Source organism: Cinclus cinclus, chromosome 6 (assembly GCF_963662255.1).
Source record: "Cinclus cinclus chromosome 6, bCinCin1.1, whole genome shotgun sequence".
Lineage (NCBI taxonomy): Eukaryota > Metazoa > Chordata > Aves > Passeriformes > Cinclidae > Cinclus > Cinclus cinclus.
Window position 1 is genome coordinate 9,698,489 of NC_085051.1, and position 15,405 is coordinate 9,713,893.

The following is a 15,405-nucleotide window of genomic DNA, read 5'->3' on the forward strand; positions in this document are numbered from 1 at the left end:
TCCTTCACCCAGGGTCCATCCATCCCACCCCCAAAAGAGCTCCAGCAGTATTTTTTGTCCCCAGAATGAAGGAAAAGATGCAGAGGTGTCTCCAAGCAGGAATGGCTGGAGAGGAGCACTATAAAAATGCCTAACCCACACATTCCCCATCATTTTGGGGCTAAACATCACAGATTGCAGCACCTCTGGAAGTTGCTCACCTCATCCCAAGTAAAGTTCAGCAGCTGGCAGGAGCTGCCAGACAACCAAGGATTTCTATCTCTTCCCAAATACTTGACTAGGATAGCTTATTAGCAAATTTTTCCCCAAACCTTGTGGTCTGAGTACTGGCTGTGAACAACTTCCCACAAAAACCTCCTCATCCTTCCAACCCCTCCATCCTTGGCTCATGTCTCGGTGCCTGGGGTGGTCGTGTGTCACCTATGGAGGGATGGCACAGGCTCCCCTGGCAGCAGATAGGACAGGGAGGCTTCTGGAGGGAGAGGTGCAAGTGTGGGAGAAGGGAATCTGGGCATCAATGAGTGGAGAGGGGCAGGAGGAGGAGCCCAGAGCAGAGGGGGGATGATGGAACAGGGACATCCCAGCCATGTCCCAAAGGGAAGGGGTCGGGCAGGACAGATGGGAAAAGTGTCACCAGCTCAGGGGATAACTCACCTTGGAGTTACTTTTTAATCAGGGAAAAAATAGATAAATGGTTCATTCACGCTTTTTTCCCTGCTCAGATCATCCCAGCAGCCACATCCCAGCCTCATCCCATGGTGCCAGTTTCATGGCACTGGGCCCCAGACACCCCCAGGTTTCCCAGCCTGGCTTCCCACCAGCATCCTGCTGGCAAGGAAAAGCCAAGGCTCCAGGCAAGGAGGGATGTGGCCCCAGTGCATCCTCTGCTCTTCAGCCTGTGCCACGAAGAGCTCCATCACCTTCCACAAACCAGACTGGGAATTAGCTCCCCAAAAATCCAAAACCTGGCTTGGGCCAGAGCCCACCAGCAGACAGGATCTGCACAGGCTTTTCTCTCCCTTCCTCCTGAAACAGGAGTTGGGTTTAAAAATAATGAAACTGGGGAACCTTTCCCACCTGCCTTGGGTCACAAGGCCAAGATGTTCCTCTCTATGCCCGGATCTTGGATAAAAATAAGTTATAGGGTAAGTCATAGCCCAAGTTCAGGATTAGGGACTGGAAAAAGCAATCCCCATTTGTGACAGCTGTGTGAAGGAGCAGGAATTTGCAGTGCTGTCCTGAGCACCCTGAGTGTGAGGTTGGGTTGGAAAAAGTGGCTGGGGTGGGAAAAGCTGCCCTTGATCCTACTGGACCTTTAGGGGATCATTCCCAGCGTGGATCTGACTTGGAAACCAAGTGGGTTGGAGTGGAGCTAGGCAGGGAGTTACTGTGTTGGGGAACAGATGGGAGAAGGAGCCGTGTGTAACAATTGATTTCCTGCTCTTATTGCTCCCTTTTTTCCATTCTCACTGGAAACACTCCAACCTTGGCACAGCACACCAAAATCACTATAAAAGATCCCCTCAGGATCACCACTCTCACGATTCCCTCCCAAAAACCACCTTCCAAAGGAATCCCTCCCTCGCTCGGAGTCCATGTTTGAGGATTCCATGGGTTCTGAGGCCGCTGGGAGCTGCGGTTTGGGGTGGTTCCTGCTGGTTTTGGTCCATCTGGGCTCCTTCCCGGCGTGCGAGGGTGACCCGGAATGTGCCCACGGAGCCGCTCTGTCCGTGCTCCGGATATTTTGGGCCCCTCGGCGCCGGCAGCTCGGCCTTGCGGGTGCCACCAAGTCCCCACTCAGGGGCCTGCTGTCCCCAGGATCCAGCCTAATTCCTACGGAGCGGGTGCCACATGGAGACGGGCTTGCGGAGCGTGGCCAGCATCTGGTTCCAGTGCGTGGTGCCCATCCCGCTGGCCGCCGGCCCGATGAGCACGTGGCCAGTGTTGTCACCGTGCCCGTCCTCGCCACTCTCGGCCACCGTCACACGCAGGGACAGCTCCTGGGGGCCACGGGGCTGTCACCACACACGGAGCCACCCAGATTCCCCCCTCCAAGGGGACGTGCACCCACGGTGCCGACGCATCCGCGTGTGGCCGCCCAACCTGCCGTACCTTACGGACGCGCGGCTCTCTGTGTCCCCGCCCCGTTCAAAGCCACCCCCTGTTCTTGAGAGCCCCCCAGAATCCCTACGTGCCCACCCTCTTACACATCCCCCTCAATCCATCTTTGCCCCTGCCCACATACCAAACCATCCCTGTGTACACCCTGCTATATCCCAACCCACGCACCCATATCCTCCCCAAAAATTCCCCCATACGCATCCCCCCACCTCCAGCAGCCATTTCCACAAATCCACCCCCAAACCACACCCACAACCCCCACACCCCCAGGAGCTCCCCACTGGTGGGTTTTGGGGTGTTTGAGGAGCATTGGGATGTGCTCCCCATTCCCAGCTCTGCCAGACCTGGAGCACGATGGCCGGCACAGAGAAGATCATGGCCTCGTTGAACACGGGGTTGGTGTCTCCCCTCTTCACTGCTGTCTTCTTCTTGCTGATCTTCCTCCCATCCTGCAGCAGGTACACCTTGACGAAGGGATCTGCTCGGAGGGCAGGAGAAGGATCAGTCACACGTGTCCCCAGCGATGTGGACAAAGTGAGGGGACCCTTGCTGTCCTCACAGGGGTCCACAGCCATGCAGCAAACGGGATAAATCAGGACAAACCCCACCACGGAGCCCCCCCTCACCTGCAGTCACTTTCCCATTGCTCCACACGAGGTTCTTGGCTTTGACCACCACCACCGTGAGCCGCTCGGCCGTGGGCAGGTAACTCAGGGAGAGCAGGATCTCCCCCACCGTGTCCACCGCCTGTGGGACACAACTCTTCGTTCATATCTTGCTGTCCACCAGCACTGCAAGTTTCTTTCTGCTGAGCAGGTCTCAGGCCACTCCTTCCCATAAATCCTGCATAAATCCTGCCCTCCCCCCCGCCCCAAGTTAGTATAAAACGTATTGCCTGCAAGTAGCTGTGGGTGTACACTTAGGTATCAGCTGTGGACATGAAAAATAATTGAAAATTTCTTGTAAATTCACTCTTTTGTTCAGTACTGGAATCTCTCAGGATTGGAGCCTGTTTCATCAGCTCTTACAAAAACAAAACAGGACACTCAAAGTGAAACCCCTTGCTTTGCCACTAAACCACCCCTACTTGAATTTCCTTCAGAATTCTATATCTTTTACTGCTGTTTCCCTTCTCCTTCCCATTTTCCTCAACATCCCAAGAAAAGAGCAAAATTCCCTAAACATTTCTCCATAATCTCACAACGCCAAAACTCCGAGGACACAAACACATCCCGCTGTCCCAGCTGGGAGCTGAGACGCTCCCGGCTCACCTTGTTGGTGTCCTGCAGGTAAAGCCAGGCGTTGAAGGGACGCGTGGCCAGGTCCAGGTCGGAGAGTTTGAGCTCGGCCACGCCGGTGCTGACGCTGCGCTCGTCCTCGTCGATGCCGAAGACGGAGAAGCGCAGGCTGTTCTCCTCCAGCGCCGCCGGATCCAGAGGCACCGAGAAGCGCTCGTCGAACGCTACGGAGTAGGCGCTCCTCTGGATCTGCCACGGCAAGGAGGGATAGCCCCGGAACCCGCGGAGCTGCATCCCTGCTCCGCCTCGTTTCGTGGGAATTGCGAGGAGCGCGGGGAGGGCACGCCCCATCCCACCTGACCACAGCAACTGCTCGGCCATTTGGGGTGAAAATCGGGGCTGTGATCTGCCCCAGTGCCTGTTAATTCTTTTAATTAGAGAATCAGCCTTGGACCAGTGCTCTCAGACACATCCTAAGCCCCTGGGAGTGCGGATGCACGTCCGGCTTGGCCATATCAGGCGACAGGATTTATGGCTACAAGGTGTAAACCCCAGCCCTCCTCCAAGCAGAACCAACTCCTGAATGTGCCCAGGGGGAATGGTGCTGTTTGGCTGACGTTGTCCCTGTGTCACATCATTCCCTGGGATCAGAGGCAGCGGCAACTCCCATGGCTCATCCTGTGGGCACTGAGCCAAAAGAACTGGCCGAGGAGAAATGCTCTGAAATCATGGATTTGGGGATTTTCTTCTCCCCTACTCCAGCCCTGTGTCACCATCCAAGATGTTACAGGCAAACCAGGGGGTTGTCCCAAGGGATGGAAGCCTTGGATAGTGTGGAGCAAAGCAGTTCCACCAGCTCCCCAAAGCCACCCAAATTTGGGTGGAGAAGGGACCCCTCTGTGGGGCTGTGTCACTCCAAAAGCCCTCCAGGAGAGGGTTCATCTCCCCCCCAGGACTCTCTCCTGTCTCAGTTTGCTCCTAACCCTGCTCCATCCCTGGGATGAAGGACACAAAGGCAGCACTTGCCATTCCGGCTCTCCCACTGGATATCACCAACCTCCAGAGTCCCCAGGGGATTGAAGTTCCTCTGTATGAAGAGCAGATTTTAAAGCCCTACAGATTTTACAGACTGTCTGTCTGCAGCCCACACTGTATTTTGGGAGCTCTGGATCAAGCACAACCAAACAGGAGCTGCTATTTAAAATCCCTCCAGAAGCACTGGGCGGGGGGGAGGGGAAGCAGCTGGGCCTTTATCCATGGCCTTGGGGCAGACGAGGAGCTAAACTGTGCTAGTGAATTATAAATAATGACACTAAATAATAAATATCTCCAGAGCATAAATAAAGAACCAGAGATTTGGATGGGAAAATGGTCTAAAAGGGCACTGTGGAAGTATGTAAGAGGCAGCAGCTGGTTTGTGTGGATGGAGCAGCACCTCCACCCTAGTGAAGAGGTGCCTTAATGGGATGCGAATTCCCACTCCTTGCTTGAATATCCTCATTAAATCAAACTGACTCTGCAATAAAGGAGCTGCTGGAAGAAAACTGAGACTCCTGCTTTCCAAAAGCACCTTTTGAGGCACTTCAAAAAGGGAGGTTTTTGCCCCAGATCCAACCCTGGTTGGGGCTGTCAGTGCTGCCACATGGATTTTCCACTGCCACATCCTTTGTGGGGAGGGAAAAGCACTAGGGCTGCTGTGGGAAGGAGAGGGACTGTGGGGCCATGGCAAGACACCAGCAGCACCTGCCCAAACTGCCACAGCCACCTAAATGCCATTCCAGGCTAGTTCCTCCACATGCCACAGCATCCTTTCCACAGCAGGGACAGTCAAGCGGGAACACTTGCCACCAGCCACGCTTGGAGATGAAAAAGTCAGCCCAAATCCCAGCCAAGGGTGGACATTCCTGCCTCTGCCACGTTTCTGATGTGCAGACCCACCTGGGACACCCCTCAAAATCCTGTGCTCTCTGCTCCCAAATCCCATCACGGCTGTGGGAGGAGCAGAGACTCACCCCAAAATCCCATGTCAACCCCATCCAGCCTTGGGCTCCATGCTCCCAAACCCCACCACTGCCCTGGGGAAGCTGATATCTCCCAAATCCTGTGCCAACCATTTCTGATACTGGACTGCCTGGAGCTTCCTGCTCCCAAACCCCACCACTTCCTTGGAGAACGTGGCCGAGGGACGCTGCCACCCAAACCCCCAGGGCCATCCACGTGTGCCCAGGGGTCCGTGGGGGGGTCTGGGTGGGAACGAGGGGCTCACCCGGGAGATGCCGACGATCTGCTCAGCCGGGAGGAGGCTGATCCGCATGAAGCAGGACTCGAAGCGCGCATCCTCCTTCTCCAGCAGGTCCTTGCCCTGCAGCAGCGTCACGTGCAGGGCGGCCGCCCTCCCGTCGTACTCCATGGACACCTCCACCTGCCCCACCGTGAAATCCTGCCCGAAGTTGTTCCCGATTGACGAGATAGAGTTGAGGGAGTCGGCCGAGATGGATTTCCGCAGGGGGCCGTAGTGGGCCAGGCCCAGGTCTCTGCCCATCAGCTCCAGGCTGCCCAGCTCCTGGATGCTCTCCAAGGTGTCCTCTGCCCTCAGGCTGCTCTTGCGGGATGAAGAGCTCCGACCTGGCGCCCGCTGCGAGCCCGGGGCCAGCCCTCGCTGCCAGGGAAAGGAGAACAGGCGCTGCCGTCCATCCCATCCCATCCCATCCCATCCCGTCCTGTCCCGTCCCATCCCTCCTTGCAGAGCCGGACAGCTGGGCTTCTCCAGCGCCTCCTTGGATGCATCCCAGCCCCTGCCTGGCCTCAAGCTGCCACGGCAGCGAGCCCGGAGCTTCCCGCAGTTCCCAGCTCCACCGATCCCCCTAAAAGCTCTGACAACACCAAGTTGCTGCCTGTGGCTGTTCCCCCTACCACAAGGCGATCCAGGAGGCATTCCCACCCCTCCAGCATCCCGTTTGCTGCAAAGGGAAGGAGACAAGTGCAGCTTCCCCCCTTACCTTGCTCCTGATGTCCGGGCACGCCGCTCCGTACTTCTGCTCCAGGTACCGGTAGTCATAGTTCGGGAAGGGGGAAGGGGCCGGGTAGCTCCCGGAGCGCCAGAGCTTCCACAGGTTGATGGCCGCGATTCCCAGCAGTGCCAAGGCACCGGCAGCGTAGAGCCCGATCTCCCACCGCGGCGGGCTGGAGGCCACTGCAGGGGACAGGGGGACTCCATGAGCTGCTCGCAATCCCGGGAATGAGCCTTCAGCCTCGGCTGCTTCCACGGCTCCAAGCTCCGAGGATGGGATGGGCCGGGCCGAGGATGGGATAAACCGCAGCTCCCACGCCGGGAGCTGCAAACGGGTCCGGCAGAAAACGACAACCCTGGGCTGCTTTTCCCGGGAGATGAAGTTCTCCCGTGTCCCAGCCCCGCTTCCCAGCCAGTGCCTGTGTCACCCCCGAGGTGCCGGGGGTGCCTTTGCCAGCTGCAGCTCTGATGTTGCCCAGAGCACATCTGCACCGCTCTCGGCCCAGCTGCTGCCTGGGGATACCAGGAAAAGCCGGGAGTAGGGAAAAAACAACAAAGGATAAGCTGTCGGAAACAGGCAGAGCCCCGCGGGTGCCGCCGGAGCGAGCGGGGAGGGAGCGCCGGGCTCGGCTGCGAGCGGTTCCTGCTGCATTGCACCAGCCTCCATCACTCCCGCGCCGAACCGGCACCGTCAGCACCGCAAAAGGGGCAAGGAGAGCATTCCTCATCCCGGAACGCTGCCGCGGAGTCTCCTCCAGCATCAATCATGCCGCACCTCTCCATCCTTGGGAGCCGGAAAAAGCCCAAAGCCAGGCTGAACTCTCCGAGCGCAGGGACAACCTGCTGCTCGCCCCAGCCCTCCTCCAGCGGGATCAGCAGAAGGAAATGAGTATTCACATCCAAAGTACCTGCTTTGGATCCCGGGAGCAGTCCACAGGTTAAACATAGGGATGGGACCCAAGTCCTGCTTCATCCACCCCGACTCACACCCCTAAAGGGCTCTGCTTTATCCCTGCATCCTGGCTAAGGATGCTGTGGGAAGCAATTGGAGGTTTCCCGTGCCAGAGCTCCCAGGCTCCTGCGATGGTGGAGGGGCAAAATTGGGAGTGAAAATTAAAATCTTTTACTGGCTCCTACTGCTGAGGAACTCTGAGTGCAAATCCCACCTGAAGTGGAACCTCCTTCCCCCTCATTCCTGCCCATTTCCAACGGCTGAGCACTCACATTGGAAAACTTGGAGGTTTTAAGGGTTTTACCCTTGTTTTAGGAAACAAAACCCAGCGGGCACACGGAGCAGAGAATTCCCCCCATGGAAAGCAGCGAGGATCAGCCAACCCTTCCCCAACAGAACCTCGGTGTGTGCACCAGCAGCTCTGCCCCAAACCCTTCCCGGGCTCCCTGGGGAGGACTCACCACTGAAGCGGGATCTGCTCACGTGCCCAGTGTCCATGGCAAACGCTCCCTGCGAGCGAGACAGCCTGGAATGCGCGATACACAGCGTTAGGATGAAGGGGAAGAACTCAAAAATTGAATGCCTTGTGATTTTCAAGCAGGGATGCTCCATCACTGCTCTCCCTCCATCTCTCCTGGCTTTGGCTCCTCTTCCAGGAGCTGAGCAAACGTGCTGAAGCTTCCCAGCCACCAGGCAGGAGCTGAAGGAGGAACAGGAACCCTCGGGAAAGGGCAGAGCCACTCGATTTACCTCAGGAGCCTTTAACCAGGTGACATTCCCAACATTTCTGTGTGTGGACATCCCCCCTTCAGGAGCCCTCAAAGACCTTTGCTGCTTTCCAGCTGAAATCTTCCTTTGCCTCCTGCAGTTTCCCAGCCTCTCCTGAGGTTTTGCCCTGGCACCAACTGAGGAGGGCAGCCCCATTCCCCCATTTTGGGGTCACTGCAGGTTTTAGGGAATGTTGTTCCCCAGGAATCAGCTCCTGCAGCAGAAAAACCCAAAAAGGGTTTTTCCCAGTCAAGTCAAAAGGCAGCTGCTCTCCCAGGCAGATCAGAGGCACCACGGATGCTGAGGGTGATTTATCCAAACCAGCTACTGCTGCTATGAAAAGGGGACTTTGGGATGCCCAAAAACACCCAACGAGCAAATCCAATGGGAACTGACCAGCACCCCCTGTTCCCTGGCATCCATGCCAGGGAATCACAAACCACAGAGAGCTGGTGGGATCCCACAGGGACACAACCTCAGCACTGCACCTAAACCCCTCCACACCTCCCTCAGAGCCCCTCGGCCCTTCTCCAGAATTCCCAAAGCCCACTCATGGAGCTGGACTGGCCTCAGAGAGATGGTTCTGCAATATTTGGGCCCCACCTTCCAGCTCCCCTTGGGTGCCCAAAACCACCCAGGCTTGGATTGTAACAGGCAGAAGTGGGAATTTCACAGCATGGAATATCAGCTGCGCTGGCCTGGCCCCTTCTGCAGGGGCACACGGCCTATCCTTGGGATACCAGGAGGAAGGGGAGCCCTAAATGTAACCCAAAGTGATAGGGATGTTGGGATGGGGCCGGGAGATGCCCAGTTCCTCCCCACCCTCCTCCCTCTGGCACAAATCTCCCTGTGCAATGGATAAAACATTCCTACCCTGGCTGAGAACGTGCTGAGATAATGTTATGGGCTGAGCTCAGCTCAAAGCCCACTGTGCTGTGTAGTGCTGAAAACTGACATCTTAACAGAGCAACAGAGATGGAGATTTACCCTAAACTGTCTCTTTTTATGCCCCAAAAAGCCCCCGTGCTCAGTTCCTCTCCCTGCTTCCCAATTACTTTTAATATGAAAATAGCAAAGTTTTCAGGACTGACTTTCACTGTAGGAGGACAAACATCCCCTTTAAACCCCCTCCACCACTTCCCAATTTCTTCTGGAAATTAGAAGGAATTTCTAATTTTCCTTTTCTTTCAGAGCTTCTGTCCCAAAAACCTCCCTCTCTAATGAGCTCTAAGCAGCAACTTAAGCAGATTTCTAAGGCATCACCTGGAAAGAGACTGCAGTGCTCAGCACTGGGATGAAACCCAGAGGTATTTTCCTATTAGGAAAACAGCATCAATCTCTCCTGAGCAAGGAAATGGGGGTGGAGATACTCAGGGTAGGATTTATTGCTTTTTCCCTTTTTTTTTTTTCCCTAAGCTCTTCCCTGGAGCATTGCATGGAGCTGCTCTGACATCCCCCTGACCTGCTGCTCAAATCCCTGGGAAATCAAGCCGGAGGCACTGGGAAGGGGCACTGCTCTCCCACTGCTGGCAGCACAGAGACTGATGGATTTCTCACCCACAGGCCTCAAGATCAGGCTGCCCTGGTTTGGGGTGCAGAGACCCAGAAAGGGGTGAATATTCCCATGTTTGGGGTGCAGAGCCCTCTCCATCCACCCCAATGCCAGGGCAGCTTCATTTTCCTTGGGAGCTGCTGCAGAGCTCAGGTCGCTTTTCCTGCTTGGAGGGACAATAAAACAGCTCAACAGGGAAGAGAAAAACATCATCAAAGCCACCTGTCCCTCTCTGGAAAAAGGGGTCCCCCAGCCTTCGTGGGGTTGCCACCTCGCTGCTGCCAAGGCCACAGGCACTGAAACCCCAATTGCTGGTCCCGAAGCACCTGGACCAACCTGGCTATGACCCCCCTGAGCCTGCTGCAGTCCCCAAACATCCCAATCCAGGTTCCAGCGATCTCCCTGCTCCTCCTCCCTCCCTGTCCTGCCCCAGACACCCGTGGCCGCTGTGCTGAGCCCGGGCTAAACTCAGCTCAGCGGTGGTGCCGGTCCTGCAGTGCTGCTCTGCCTCTTCCATCCCTCTCCTGCCCTCTCCAGCCCTGCCTGGCCTCCATCCGCAGGGCACGGAAGCGGGATGGAGTTGGCTCCTGGCACGAATAAAAGCGCATCCCAAACTTGCCAAAACAAGAGGATTTGGGCTCTGCTCTCACCCATCGCCCTCCCCACCCAAACCGGTGCCCCCCACGCTTTACCTGGACAGTTACAAATCCTCAGGGATCTGCGGGGAGCGCGGGGACCCCCGGGTGGCCCTGGCATCCGCCGAGCTGTGTCCGCTCCCACGGGGGAGGGGGGACCCTGCGACCCCCGGGGCCCGCCCGGTCGGCGATGGGGACCGGGCCAGAGCCCCCCCGGGGGTCCCCGAGCTCAGCCCCGGGATCCACGGGTGTCCCCAATCCCGGGATGCTTCCCGGCCGCGGGGACCGGGCAGAGTTCCCCACCGCTGCCCGGGGGTCCCTGCGGGTGCAGAGCCCAGCCCCGGGATGCGGGATGCTCCCCCCAGAGCCGGGATGCTTCCCGGCGGTGCGGGACCGGGAGCGGCTCCGCTCCCTCGCCCAGCCCAGCCCAGCCCAGCCCGGGGCGGAGCCGCCGCTCATCCGTGCCATGAGCTGGGCGGTCTCTGCGCCCGCCAGACCCTCCCCGGGGCTCGGCACAGCCCAGCCCGAAACCCCCGGGGGTCTCTCACTCTGGTTCACCTGCCAAGATCCCAGCTTTCCTGAGGAGCTTGCCATGAAAAAAAACCGAACAAAAAACGACACCAAAAAAATAAACCGACAACCCCCTGCAAACTCACCCCAAATCCCAGCCAGGAGTGAGGAGGGACCGTGCGAAATCTCTCATCCCACACCAGAGACCCTCTGCTGTGTGCTTGCCCATACCACGCTTCCCCAAATCCCACTTCCCAGGGACTCCCAGATCCATCCCACCACATCTTTGCCTCTCCAGCTGCTCCTCCCCATGGACCCTGAGGGTTTCTCTCAAAGGGTGCACAGACTCTTGGGGTCTCTGGATCACCACCCCAAAGCCGAATCCTCGGGTTCTCCCTTGTCCCAAACAGCTTCCAGCTGTGTGTCCATCCTGGCCATGGTGATACCTGGGGCTGTCCAGCTTGGCTTTGGATGTTTGTTCCTAAGAAAAACCATCAGCTCCCCTTCCTCTGCAGTAGAAAGTGGAACCTTTTGGCATCTGTCCCTAAAAGCCCCTCGGATAGCTTGGCTCCATGCCCACCACAGCATGACCATTGGAAAGACTGACTTCACACTCTCGGGTGGGATCTTCCTTTCTTTCCCTGCCTTCATATACCCATGGCTTCAGCCACCTCACTTTAAGGTCAGACAACTTCCAGGGCAGCAAGGAGCAATTTCAGACAGAAGAGGAAACATTTTACTTGGAGAAAATTGAATAATGGCAATTTTGTGGGGGAAAAAAAATACCCACACAACCTGAGAAAACGTGGGGTCAGAGGCCAGGGAGCAGCATGATATTCCAGAGGACCTGTAATTCCCAGGAACACCCACATTCACCCACGGGGACGCTCTATGCTGGCTGCAGATTCCCTACTCTGGAAAGATCCAGGGAGGGCAGCACTGGGAGATGCTCCCATGCTCTTCCTGGTAGGAAGTTCATTTCTAGGGAGAAAACACAGTTTTGACTGTACCAGAAACACTGCTTGGGTGGGAGAGCTGCCTCCTCCTGCAGCCAAAGCTCCTTTCCATGAGGCTTCCTGGCTCTTCCTCTGGGTACAGCTGGAAAAGAGCAGGCCATGGTCCTTCCCCACTTCCCAAAGCACTTCTGCATCCACCAGAGATGTGGCAGGATGTCCCTCTACAGGACAGCCTAGGACCCAGCATCCTCCTGCAGGGTACCTCAGGGCTCACCACTCCAGACCGGGCAAAAGTGACCCCCAGAGCTGTTCCAGATGGGACTGGATCAGGCTGAAGTTTGGAAATCTCCAAGCTGAGCAGCCTCACACAGACACCAACTCACCTATTAAAACCCCCTCCTTTTTAAAGCCAACACTTACCTTTGGCCAAGCTCTCCATGAAATGGGTGTGCCCACAGGTGGGAGACCTGTTCAGGCAAGCTGGACACTCCTGTGTGTGGAAGCAGGAGCTGGCCACCTCTGCCCTCTCCACAGGGAGGGTCCCATTCTAGGCCATGCCAAATGTTATTTCCACAAGGACTCTGGGCTCCCTTCCATCTTCTCCCTATGTGGCTGCTTTGAGCACTGCTCTGAGATGACCACAAACTCCTCAATCCAGGTGAGTTTGCAATGACCAGACCTCACCTTTTTCCCTGAAAACATGGACACATTCCTCACCTCAAGGCCCAGCATCCATCCACCCATCCTGTGTGCTGGGGGCGACACAGCTCGAGCCCCCTCAGCCCCTTGGCTCCATGTGTGAGGTGACAAGACTGGACCCACAGGCACACACTATCCCAAAGGACAAACTAGCACACAGAACTACATGGACAGGATCCAGACTATCCCTGGGATCCCCTGGATGCAGACAGATGAGTCAGTGTTCCATGTATGAGCTCAAAGCTCCTGGATCTTTCTGGATATTCCCCATCAGGTGCTGCCAGCGCAGCCAAGTGGCCCTTTGGTGGGAGGGGGTGCAGTGATGAGTCCCCTCAGGTCACCTGGCCACCTCCCCAACTGGGGATTCCCAACTTCCAGACTGACCCTTGCCCACTGGGAAGTATTTGAGACATTAAAGCTGGGGACAATGGCCGTCATTCCCATACAAGACCAAACCGGATTAAAAACCTGGAGCTCTGCAAGCTCCTGCCACTTTAAAAGTTTGGGTTTGCACTCTTGGAATTGTACTGTGGTGTTTGTGTAATTTTCTTCTGGATAAACATTTCCATGGAAAACAGCCAGATTGGATTAAGCAGTGACAGGGTGACGTCAGTGCTCAGGACAGCAATGTGAGGGCTTGGAGCAGAGGGTACAGAATCCATGTGGATTAGTGTAGCTCTCACATTTGGAGTAATGACCTGGGGAAACAAAGCAGCCCAGGCTTCCAGTTCCCTTTCTGGGATGCTGAGTCACCAGCAGAAACACTGCCTGGCTCAGGATGCTCCCTGGCTGTGCCGTGCCAGGGACGTGCTTGGCCTGGGCCTGCTGCTGGCAGGGGGGACAGGGATGGGGGGTTGTGACACTGCATCAGCTTTCCCAGGAAGACCTCACTCTGGAGCGATCCTGGAAAGAAGAGGGCAGTGGCAGAGGGTGGCACAGCCTTATGTGGCCCTGTCAGACCTCAGAGCAAGCCCCATTTTGGCGAGGACACAAATCCAGCCGAGGACAAAGCAAACAACTCCAGACTGACAGGACACTCACAGTGTCTGCTTGTGACACGTTTTACTCCGCAGAGCGAAGGCAGCTTGGCCTTTCTCACTTCACCTTCCCTTACATTTAAGAGATGACCGAGACTAAAAGAGAAATTAGAAATAAGACTAAGGAGAAGTTGTCTGTCTCCCCGGAGCTAGGACACACCACCCATGTGCTGCAGGCCGCTCCGGGACGTTGGAAATCAGCGGGACGCCCTGTGGAGAGGCTGGAACAGCAGCGTAGAGTGTGTGGTACATCCTGTGCAAGGAACGCAGCTTGGCCACACGTCCCCGTGTACCTGGTCACCTCGCTGAACACTTCACCCAATCCACCTCCACAGCTCCAGGTAGTTCCAGCAGGAAGAACAAAATTCCTTTCCTGTGCCTGGTCTCTGTACACTCCAAAACAAAGTGCTCCTAATGCCCGAACGCCCCACGGAGCTCTCAGTTCCCTGGGAATGGAGCAGCAGATCCCTGTGTGCCGTGCTCTTGAGCCCCCTGTCTCCACACCTGGTTCCGAGGAAGACACGCAGCACCCGGTGAAGGTCCTGCCCCTGCACGGGGTCAGCGCTGACCTCCCTCCACACAGCCTTCCTCCAGCCCTGCCCAGGTGACACCAGGAGAGAGGGGGCTGTGTCAGTGCCATCCTCCCCTGAGAGGATTCCCACACGCTGGAACGCTAACAAATGACAATTAGGAGTTAGGTAGGATAAGGTTGGGACTGTGCACCAGGCCCGCTTGGGCACCATGAGTTCCTGTCAGCCCCGTGTCCGTGCTCAGAGCTTCCTCTCCCGGAGTTTGCTCCCGTTGGGTTCATCCAGCAGGGCTGAGTGTCCATCCCCGTTGCTCAGGCATTTGTCCTTCTCGTGCCTGTGCTCCTGCTTCTGCCGCCGGATCTCCTTGTACCGCAGGGTGATGTCCCTGCAACACACACAGCACACAGTTCCAGCCTGCAGGAAGAACAGCAAGGGAAGCTCTCCGCACGGAGCTTCCTGGGGATAACATCTCACTGGAGCCTCTGGCTGGGCATTCCTACAATTGCTGATGGCGTTGATTCATTGGCAGTTTGTGTTTCTGGCTGGTGGCCTGGCTCTTCCCATCTCTGCCAGAACAGCTAATCCTGCAGGAGCAGCCACTGCTGCTCCCTGTGCACAGCAGTGCGCTTCAACCAACCATGGAATGGTTTGGGTTGAAAGGCATCCTAAAGCCCATCCCATTCCACCCCCTGCCATGGGCAGGGACACCTTCCACTATCCCAGGCTGCTCCATCCAACCTGGCCTTGGACATTTCCAGGGATCCTGGGGCAGCCACAGCTTCTCTGGACATCCTGTGCCAGGGTCTCAGCACCCTCATTTTTCCCCACATCGCATCCAATCCTGCTCCCTGGCAGTGCAGAGCCATTCCCCTTGTCCTGTCCCTCCAGTCCATGATATGCAGAGTCCCTCTCCAGCTTCCTTGTGTGTCTCTTCCAATACTGGAAGGCTGCTAATTGTTTAGGCCCTGTGTAGCTGCTTTCTATGATCCAGACAGGAAACTGCCAGGATCAGGCCCAGATAACTCCCTGTTTATTTCAGAACTTGCACCCACCTAAGAGAGCTGTGGTTTCTCCCCAGGCAGTCCCAGGGAGCACATTTGAGGATGGGGGTTGAACAAATCCTCCTAAAACCCTGGCCAGCTCCAAATGCAGCACCACCCACCGAATGAAGAAGCGCCAGGCCGTCCAGGTGAGCACCAGGATAATCCCCAGGATCCAGCACTGGGTGATGTAGAAGGGCAGGGAGAGGGTGAGAGTGTAGGGATCATACTTGACAACGATCAGGAACTCCGTGGCAGTAATAGCAGCAACCAGCCAGGCCTGCTGGCCCAGCTTCTTGTGGAACTTCCTACAGGAGAAAACAAGGACAAAAACATTTCACTGCTGTAAAATTAGGG

At 56.5% G+C, this 15,405-nt stretch overlaps 2 protein-coding genes across 5 annotated transcripts in view; both read right to left on the reverse strand.

Moving 5' to 3' along the window:
- Nucleotides 1-1,067: 1,067 nt before the first annotated feature.
- SYT12 (synaptotagmin 12) lies at nt 1,068-13,433 on the reverse strand. Of its 3 annotated transcripts, none has more exons than XM_062495044.1 (8): nt 11,797-13,433; nt 7,783-7,847; nt 6,359-6,552; nt 5,626-6,018; nt 3,393-3,608; nt 2,748-2,868; nt 2,466-2,599; nt 1,068-2,000 (listed from the first exon to the last, which is right to left on the reverse strand). In XM_062495044.1, exons 1-8 carry the CDS (start codon nt 11,934-11,936, stop codon nt 1,827-1,829), a joined length of 1,437 nt encoding a protein of 478 aa, XP_062351028.1. In that variant the 5' UTR covers nt 11,937-13,433; the 3' UTR covers nt 1,068-1,826. The 3 variants fall into 3 exon arrangements, with proteins under 3 accessions (XP_062351028.1, XP_062351029.1, XP_062351027.1); XM_062495045.1 differs by having other exon boundaries at nt 12,163-12,420; XM_062495043.1 differs by lacking the exon at nt 11,797-13,433 and having other exon boundaries at nt 7,783-9,040.
- Nucleotides 13,434-13,467: 34 nt separating this feature from the next.
- The window catches only part of PTDSS2 (phosphatidylserine synthase 2), a 30,146-nt gene continuing 28,208 nt past the window's right edge, over nt 13,468-15,405 (reverse strand). For both annotated transcript variants that reach the window (XM_062495046.1, XM_062495047.1), the window contains exons 11-12: nt 15,171-15,356; nt 13,468-14,393 (exon numbers count right to left, since the gene is read on the reverse strand). In XM_062495046.1, the coding sequence (XP_062351030.1) occupies nt 14,249-14,393; nt 15,171-15,356 (331 nt within the window). In that variant the 3' untranslated portion in view covers nt 13,468-14,248. The remainder of the gene's footprint in view (nt 14,394-15,170; nt 15,357-15,405) is intronic.

What these genes read in the sequence shown, in the direction of transcription:
- SYT12 (XM_062495043.1), bottom strand. Translation starts at nt 8,245, where the DNA reads ATGGGGCTGCCCTCCTCAGTTGGTGCCAGGGCAAAACCTCAGGAGAGG. An exon ending in GAGCAGATCCCGCTTCAGTG is followed by an intron (nt 6,553 to 7,782) that starts GTGAGTCCTCCC and finishes TGTCCCCTGCAG; the next exon opens with TGGCCTCCAGCCCGCCGCGG. An exon ending in TGCCGGCCATCGTGCTCCAG is followed by an intron (nt 2,001 to 2,465) that starts GTCTGGCAGAGC and finishes CGTGGCCCCCAG; the next exon opens with GAGCTGTCCCTGCGTGTGAC.